Here is a 9,800-nt window from a genome sequence, read left to right as displayed (position 1 = left end):
ACAGACAGTACTCGAGGGTGTTCTGTAAAAAAAAAAAATTAGAGGGAAAAGTTGAACAAAAAGGTTCCCATCCCAAAGAACAGCTAGTGCTCTAGGGGCAATTCTCTGATCCTTTTTAGCTATTATGTCATTTCAACAGAAGTCAGAAAATACCACATGTAAAAGAGCTACATTCTGGGTCATATTGGGCCACACTGAGAACATGGGGTTTAGCCACTGGGGATAGATAAGAAGCATTGACATATGTTTGATTATACCCTCGTATGTCAAAATCCAGGTATGTTGCTTGAGAATGTATGTATTAGACAACTAATTTCAAGCATTCTATTAAATTTAATAGTTTTAAATCTCAAAATTAAAAATATAAGGGTAAACATTACTGTCAATCCCCGAAAGCCTGTTTCTTGGATATAGCGTTATAACAGGCACTAACATTATCCCTCTGGAGTCTATCCCTATACCAGTAAGTACAGACAGAAGAACTGTTAACTAGACTGCTGACTTCTTCCATATCCTTTCCACATTGGCATCTGCCCCCAGTTCTCCACTGAAAACAAATTTGCTAAGGTTGCCGAGACCATCCCCGGTGCCAAATGCAAAAGCCATCTCTGCATTCTCCCCCTCCATGACCTTTCTGTATCTCCTCCTCAACATCCCATCTGGTCTTGACCTCCAGGGCACAGTCCTCCTTCGGTCTGCTAGTCACTTCTACGTCCTGACTTTTGGAGGATCGTCTTCAAACCATCCCAAGAGCTGACTACCCCCAACCCCCATCCCCACCCCAATCCCTTTTTCTTTTGGCTATAGTACAAAACACCCTGAGCATCGTTCAAAAGATCACATGATAATAGATTTAGAAATGGAAGGAACCTTAGAAACCATCTAGCCCAACCATTCATTTTCCAGATGAGGAAACTGAGATCAAGTGACTTAAACAAGGTCACATATATGGTAAGTGATAGAACCAAGTTTTAAATCTAGGTCCTCTGACCAAAGTCAGTGCTTTCTCCACTGGGCCACAACCTCCATATGCAGATTACACATCAAGCTATTTATTTTCATCCTACTTCTTGGTTCTTGAATGTATGCACTTCCTTTGCTACCACATTGCATTCTTTCAACGGAATATAACAATGTTGGCTATTCGTGGCTAGCTCTATGGTCCCCTCAAGTTCTTCCACTGTGCCTGCAAGGACCTTCCAATACCAAGGACTGGTACTTGGGAAATGGCAAAAAGTAGAAAACTCTTACCCACAACTTCCCATCGTGGTAAAAGGCCCCCAGTAGCTTCACTATGTATGGGTGGTCACATGTAGCCAGGATTTCTATCTCCACTATATAATCTTCCAGCTCCTCCTCACTCTTGGTTTCGATGACTTTGGCAGCAGCCAATGCACCCGTCTCCTTGTTCTTGGCCTGTAAGACAGAAACCCCCAAAATAAAAAACAGTTTGGTTTATCCTGTGGTGTCTCCTTAGACTCACCGGCTGCCATGCATCACACTGCCCAATTCTATTCTATATCAGAGTTGGATTATGAGCAAGAAGTCTCAACAAGGAGCAAAGTGACATAGGCTCATGGAGGAAGAGCTGAGAGAGACTTCAGAGGTGATCTGGTTCAATCCCTTCATTTTACTGATGAAGAAACTTGGGCCCAGAGAGGTTAAGTGATTTGTCTAAGGTTACACCAGTAAGTAGCATCTAGTCCCAATCTAATCTGGAGCTCAGAGAGGTTAAGTGATTTGTCCAAGGTTACCCAGGTAAGCAGTATCTAGTCTCCATCCATTCTAGGACCCAGAGGCTACATGATTTGTCTAACATTACTCAGGTAAGTAGCAGAGCCAGGGTTCAAGGGATTATCAGCACTAGAGCTAGAAGAGACCCCAGTGAGGGCCTTTGACTCCAGGGGTAGCCCTCAACCCACTGTGACACATTGTGGCATTGTGGCACTGACCAAGAAGTTGTTAAGTCCTGCCCCGAGTCCAAGGCAGGTCCTTAACCAATACACTGGGGGGAGAATACTACGGATTTATTTAAAGTGACAAGTATGAGAATTGTGTCATTATAAACATAAAAATGTTTATATGAAAAAATTAAAAAAAAAACAGAAGGTAAGCTAATACCTACACACTGATGACAACAGGGTGGAAGTATATTCAGTAACATTAACAAAGATGCAAACAGCTCAACGTCCATTAGGTTCTTTTTTGTTGTAGGATTTCTTAAGACTTGATTTTCTACTACAGTCTTTCATGGTCTGGCTACCTTTACCTCTTCCTACACTAAATCTATTCCTATGCCACAGAAAGGTCTGGTAAATTCACTTGCTGCTACTGTTAATGTTTTCAAAAATTCATGAAAAGTAACCAAAATCATCACTGGTTGATCAATCTTTAGTTTGCCTTCTCCTCCCTTATTAGATAAATTATAATTTTAAAAATTCACTCAGAGTGCCTCAAAATCCTCACCCACACAACCTTTAACTGCTGACATACTATGATTTCATTTCCCAGAAAAAGGGTTCTTTTTCTATTTGCCAAGAGGAATATTGAAAGTAGTGATCAGTCTGGTTTCGCTGAAAAGTTACCAGCTTTGTGTGCATTTGACCAATTCACCTTGTCCAATTCAAGGGTAAAGAAAAAATTGAGGTCCCTAGATTGCTTCCTGGGTATAGAGACCTGCTACCAAGTAGAAAGGAAGCTCCTTCTTGAACGTTTGATTTTTGTCTTTGCCTATTCACTGCCTTTCCTAGGACTTAACACATAGGGCAATGTGTGTTAAAATGAAGTTCCCACCCCACCCGACACGATTGCAATCACACTGGGCAAAGGCACACCCTGAGTGCTAGACATTAATAAGGCATACAGCTTTTCCTGTGTTGACCAAAGAGGAATGTTTCTCCAACAAGGTGGGTGGAAGGGCACCACACCATTGGCACATTTTCCAGGTGGAGTCGAATATACATTGCTCACATGCCTGAATGGGGTTATTGACATCTGAGGTCTGCTTCCAACTCTCAGCAAACCATACTGCTTATATAAACACCCAAGGAATGTTGGCATAGTAGTTTTCTCTCTTATTTCAAAAGGGCCTGGGGAGGGAAAGATCAGGCAAACGGGCAGTTAATTGAAAATCAGGCTCATTAAGTGGCTTAGTTAAAATTAAAGGCTTAAAAAAAAAACTATATCCTTAAAACCAAGGAAAAAAAAAAGGATATGCAATTCATCACTGCCTCCTTACACCAAGGAGGTGATTGTGTGTCATTTTCAGAGTGGATAAAGAAACACCTGACCAGCTGAGACTTTTGACATCAAACAATGGCACTGGATTTGGAGTCAGGGCGTCTAGATTGGAATCTCACATCTACACCACTGAAGACTTGTGGGGTTACCTGCCTTCTATTCCCTAACTTGTTTCTAACCCTAACATATTATCTGCTTCATTAGAATGCAAAGTCCTTAAGGACAGGGACTATATTTGCTTTTTGTTGGGTCCCTAGTGCCTCGTACAGTGCCTGCTACAAACTAAAAGCTCCATAAATGCTCGCTGAGTGAGCCGGCACAAGTCACTGACCCTCTCTGGAGGGTCATCACTCTTTATTGAATGAAGGGGCTGTATTTCAATGTCCCTCCCAACTTTAAATTCTAAACCTATGACTCCTATCAAGTACATGAGGAAGAGTGAAGAATATATACTATTCTGGGCCTTTACTATGCTTGATTTCTTCAACTTCCACACTCCCTTGAAGACGGAGAGATGACAGCAGCAATGCTTTCACTTTGGGTGATGTACTGCTCTCGGCTGCTACTGATTCCATGTTTTACAGCTTAAGATCTCGCTCACCTTCTCAACCGAGAGAGAATGAACCGAAATGAGAGTACTTTGGAATTGGACTTACTCCTAGCTAGTGACCTTGGGCAAGTTACTACCTTAGTGAACCTCAGTGCTCACCTGTAACTTGTCATTTGTAGAAAGCCTGCCTGCCCTGCCTATCTCCAAGGGCTGTTTTCTGAATCAGACAAGGGTATATATGTGACAGCTCCTGAAGGTTATAAAGTATTATATATTTACTTCAGTATTACAAGGAGGAAAACAATATGCATGGTGACAGCATCAATGTAATGAAAAGAACAATAAGCTTCAAAGGTCATCTAATTCAGTGTAACGGGAAGAGGTCAGAGGGCTGAGGTTCAAGTCTGGCGCCACATATTATGGGTGTGACCTTGCACTAATTACTTAACCTCTCTGGACTTCATCTTCCTCTGTTAAATCATATGCTACCACACTGTAAAAGCAAAGGGGTTGGACAGTACAAGATTTAAGGTCCCTTCCTGCTCTGACTCTACATGTTATAAATGTATACCTGAGCAAGAGTGCCCCTTCCCCTACCCCGAGCATCCTCAACAGAGAACCTGGTTTCAAACCCTGCCTCTGACATTCACCATTTGTGTGACCTTAGGCAAGTCACTTCATTTCCCTTGGCATCAGGTTCCTCATCTTGTGGGGATTGGAAAAGAGGGCCTTTGAGGTCCCTTCCAGCTATAAATCCATGATCCTATGATTTCCAGTGATGGGCAAGACAAATTGACCTAAAGTCTCGAGGTCATAATTTTCTCATCTCCCCCACAGTGCTGGTCATGTATAAAGTGCTAACTAAATACTTGTTTTGGTGTGTGGGTGTGTGTGAGTGAGTGATATTATATCTACATCTACATCTATATCTATCTGTCTGCCCCAATTACATGTTCAAACAATTTTTCAACATTTGCTTTTTCTAAAGTTTTAAATTCCAATTTCTATCCCTTCCTTCCCTCCCCCCTCCCTGAGCCACTAAGCAATCAGATAATAGGTTATACACATGAAATCATGTAAAACATTTCCATATTTAACTAAATACTTGTTAAGTTGAATTTGACTATGCATTCTGCAGTAGGATTTGGACCTACATCCTAAACTAGTTAAGGGACCAGGAAACCCCTTGGGGGAGACAAAGAAAAGAAGCTTCATCCTCATGTGGCTTAGCCTAGGAACTAAGGGCTCTGCAAATTGCTTCTAAATGAAGACTTCAAAGAGGTGACTATATTTAGAAAGGAACACAATTCATGTTTCCTTTTTCCCACTGAATCACAGAATTTGATATTAGTTCTATGACCTGACTTTACTCCAACTGTACCCCCTTCTCCACCACCTCCCCTCTCTTCACGCTCCAAAATCTTTAGATTGGTACCTCAGCCTTGCATTCTAGCCCCACCCTATCTTCCCAGCCTTATCAACCACATTTCATCTACCCAAACCCTTCACATATGACATCTCTTCTGTATGTACTGGTATCCCTACTCAGGCCAACACTTCCATGTCTTCCCCATCCAAACCTTGGACTCTACCCCCTGGAACCAAGCTGGGTTCTGACAGTCAGCTTTGGCCTTATTTTGCCTAGATCCAGGGCCACATTGCCAAGGTACTCACCTTCCCTAGTACAGTGCCCAGGGTCACACGGCTAGTAAGTATCTGAGGCCAGATTTGAACTCAGTCCTTCCTGACTCTAAGTCCATCACTCAATCCACCTCACCAAAATAATGAAATGTCACAGAAGGCAAGAGAAAAAACTTGAAGTCAGGGTCAGTAGTGAAAAAAGCAACAGAGAAAATGGGCCATGAACAAGGCATTGTGGTGCAATGGAGAGTGCTGGACTTGGAATCAGGAGACCTGGCAGGATTGGAACTCTAGCTATGCCATTAGGTAACCTCGAAGAGGTGACTTAACCTTTTGGGTTCTCAGATTGCTCATGCATGAAATAATGAGATTGAACCAGAGGACTAATCGCTAAGCTCTGGTCCTCTGGGATTCTGAGATCAGGATTTGGCATGAGAGAGATCACTGGTGAATTTAGAGCAATTTGGGTGGAGTGCGGAAACAAAATGAGGTTACAAGGGAGTGAAGGAGTGTGGGTGGTAAGGAAGTAGGGATGGTCCACTCAAGATGAGTCATGAAGGGCAAAAGCAATGGGGTCATCTGCTAAATCACATACTATTAAACTGTAAAATCTTGTCTCACTGCCTTCAACCACCCCCTCGCCCCTCAGCACTGTCGTGTAGAGTAAGTGCGGAATTGAATTAGTTAGTATGGCTGCCTGAATGCTTAGAGAAAATGGGGATACAATTAATCAACCAACAAGCATTTATTAAGAAGCAAAGGAAAGGGGCAGCTAGGTGGCACAGTGGATAGAGCGCCCGCCCTGAAGTCAGGAGGACCTAAATTCAAATCTGACCTCAGACCAAACATTTGACACTTACTAACTGTGTGACACTGGGCAAGTCACTTAACTCCAGTTGCCTAAAAAAAAACAAAAAAAAACAAACAAACAAACAAAAAAGAAGCAAAGGGAAAGGAAAATGAGGATGGCGCAGGGTTCCTCCTAAATTAGAAGGGAAGGGCATCCAGAGTGCAAATGGGAAAGACTGGTTCTAAGGTTCTGTCCCTAAAATCACAGGAAGGTAGAAAGGGAGGTCAGTAGCTGACTTCCACAGCTAACATTCTGAAGAGGTAGCATGATCTAGTCACTACTGCTGAACTTAGAGTCAGAAGAGACCTGGGCTCAACTCTTACCTCTGACACTTACTAGTCATATGACTCTAGGCAACTCACTTAATCTCTCTGAACCTTAGTTACGGCATCTATAAAATGGGCATACTTGTCAAACTTATTAAAAAGCATCTAATGTGAAAGCAGGGCAGCAAGGTATCACAGTGGAGAGAGTGCTGGGCCCAGAGTTAGGAAGACCTGAGTCCAAATCTGGCCTCTGACACTTACTAGCTATGTGACCCTACCCTGGGCAAGTCCCTTAACCCTGTTTGTCTCAGTTTCCTCATCTGGAAAATGAGCTGGAGAAGGAAATAGCAAACCACTCCAGTATCTTTGCCAAGAAAACCCCAAATGGGGGTCAGAGAGTCAGATGTGACTAAAATGACTCAGAAACGTGAGGGCACTGTGCTAGGGTGCTAGAGAGCTCCTCTCCTTCCCCCCTCCGAAAAAGAAACCATCCTATCAGGTCCCTACACTCAAAGAACTCATATTCTATTGGGAAATTCAACATGGACAGAGAGAAATAAATATATAAGATACTTTGAGGAGAGAAAAGGTATTAATGACTAAGGAGATTAGGAAAGGATTCTTATAGGAGGAAGCACCTGAGCTGAGAATCCTTATCTTCCATCAAGAGCTAAGAAGCATAAGGAAATACAGTCTATGGAAAGGCATGGAAATAAAAGATGATATGCCTCAAGTGCTTTGCAAACCATAAAGCATGTTATCTTAGTAACTGCTATTATTAATTATGCTTAAGGAGGCAGTAGTAGGTAGCAGCTAGAGTAGTAGCCTTGTAGTCAGGAAGACCTAGGTTCCAAATCTGGCCTCTACCATTTATTAACAGTGTGACCGACCCTCTGTGAATCACTAAGGCTCAGGCAACTCCCTAAGACTTATGTTCTGAGTGACACCTAGGTTGGTGAGGGGAGTTCCCCACCTGAGGAAATCACAGATGTTTGGCTGACAATAACACTCAGACTGAGGAGGAGGATGTGGGGGAGCCAGCTGGGTCCAAGCGGGAGTTAGACAGGCCTTTCCAGCCGAGGGGAGGGGAGAGAGCTGACAGAGGGTGTGGGGCAGAAGCCACGCATGGGCGGAATAGTGGTCCATTGTTGCCTCTGACGTCACACGCTCCCACAAGACGGCTAAAGCCAGGGCACAGTGAATGAGGGGAAGCCCGTGCCTTCCTTCAAGGTCCAGCCAATGACTAATGGCCTGAGCCTACTCCCTGTGAACAGGATGTGCCCCTCACACAGCAACAACACTACTGTGTTTTCCTCTGGGAGAAAACCTCCATAGGAAGAAATTCAAGAACAATCTCCCCCTCTGTGCAGTTTTAGTCATGCTGATCTAGGTATGATTTATAAGTGGTATGGGGGAGGGGCAAATTTCCCCAATCCTGGAATCCTTCCTCTGCCCTGGGAGAGATGCATTTCTTCTCTAAAGTCTAGAAGCTTAGATCAGAAGTTGGAAGTTTGGTGTGCTTCCCCAAAATTAATCTGTGCAGGTGCCTGAATAAAAACTCCCTCATCCCTAATTCTTTACAACATGCAAACAGCTTCCTTCTCTCTCCTGTCTCTCCTCCTTAATCCTGGGGAAGATATCAGTGCCCCAGACCCATGGATTTAGAGATCTCCAAAGTCACAGAGCCTGGAGCCTCCAGAGACCCCAGAGTTGCTGCCAATCTACACCTGGGTAGCTCCAGCTTCCTTCAAGTCTCAGCTAAAGTTGTACCTTCTGCAAGAGGCCTTTCCCAGTCATCCTTAACCTTACTGCCTCTTCTCTGAGATTATCCCCAATTTATCCCATATATGCTTGTGTGTATCAAGTTCTCTGCATGTTGTTTTCCCCATTATACTATGAGCCCCATGAGAGCAGAGGCTGGGTTTTTTATTTGTTTGTTTGTTTTTGCCTTTCTTTGTATCCTCAGTGTTTACCACAGGGCCTGGCACATAATAGGCACTTTAAAGAAAATACTTGACCCTCTCAGAAGCTCTGATATGCCAGCTCTGTCACTAGTAATCTCTGCAATTTCAGACAAATTCCTTCATCTCTCTAGGCCTCAGTTTGCTCATCTGTAAAATGTGGCAGGGGCTGAACCAGATGGTCTGTAAGGTCTTTTCCAACTTTTGACCTATGATTGGAGATGTTGGTCAACATCATTTATTGAATACCTTCTGTATACAAATAGTGCTACTAGAGGTTTTCTGGAAGATGTAAAGACCACAAAGAGACTATCCCTACGAGAGGCTTACAATTCACATACTTAATGAATCAACAGATTTTCACTAAGTACCATCTGTGTACTACCACTAGGCCAGGTTGAAAGGAGATAAAAAGATAAAAATAAATTTAGATCACTTCGGGATATTTTATTCAGTTCTTGGGTACATTTTAGAAAAGACAATGTCAAGCTGGAATGTACACAGAAGAAGGTAAGAATGTTGAGGGGACAACAAACATCAGTTCAAAGAAATGAATTTTTTTTAATAACTTGTTTTAACATATCGCAAAAAAACCCCAGGACACTAACTGCAACTGAATCTCCATAATATGCAATCCTCAAGAAAAGAACACAAAAGAATGACTGATGGCTATGACTAATAGCTCTGCTCCATCTGCCAAAAGGGCAGATGTGTTCCATAGACAACTATCAGTGCTGTCTAGTATTTTTGACCTGAGGCTTTTTTGAAAAAAACTGTTTAATGTTGTTTTCATCTACATACAGCAGTTGTAATTACGCACGCTGGAGTTTTTCTGGTTCTGCAGACCTGTTAACATTTTGCCTGGAGGATAGAAGTTTTGCAGGGACAGTGAAGCTGTCTTCAGGTGTCTAATCGGTTGTCATGTGGAAAAGGGCCTCGACTAGTGTTTCTTGGCCCCAGAGAGGAGAACTAAGAGTAAAAATAAAAAGGCAGATTTCAGCCTTTTTAACCATTTTAAGGTTTAAAGGATTTAAGGGAAAACATTCTAAAAGGGTTGTCTCAATGTGGAGGGGGCTGCTTTGGGAGGCAGGGAGTCCCCCTTCCCTGGAGGTTGGATGACAACTCTTTGGGATGTCAGAAGGAAATCTTGAAAACCTGGAAAGATTTACATGAACTGATACAGTGAAGCAAACAGAACCAGCAGAACGTTGTACACAGTAACAGCAATATTGTACGATGAAGAACTGGGAATGACTTAGCTATTCTCAGCAATACAATGATCCAAGACAATC

At 42.8% G+C, this 9,800-nt stretch overlaps 1 protein-coding gene across 2 annotated transcripts in view; it reads right to left on the bottom strand.

The window, feature by feature from the left end:
* The window catches only part of STK10 (serine/threonine kinase 10), a 129,453-nt gene that overhangs the window by 94,465 nt on the left and 25,188 nt on the right, over positions 1-9,800 (bottom strand). For both annotated transcript variants that reach the window (XM_027841968.1, XM_027841967.1), the window contains exon 2: positions 1,252-1,416. In XM_027841968.1, the coding sequence (XP_027697769.1) occupies positions 1,252-1,416 (165 nt within the window). The remainder of the gene's footprint in view (positions 1-1,251; positions 1,417-9,800) is intronic.

This window comes from Vombatus ursinus, unplaced genomic scaffold, assembly GCF_900497805.2.
Source record: "Vombatus ursinus unplaced genomic scaffold, bare-nosed wombat genome assembly UNPS02014863.1, whole genome shotgun sequence".
NCBI lineage: Eukaryota > Metazoa > Chordata > Mammalia > Diprotodontia > Vombatidae > Vombatus > Vombatus ursinus.
This window is presented reverse-complemented; position numbering and strand designations above follow the sequence as displayed.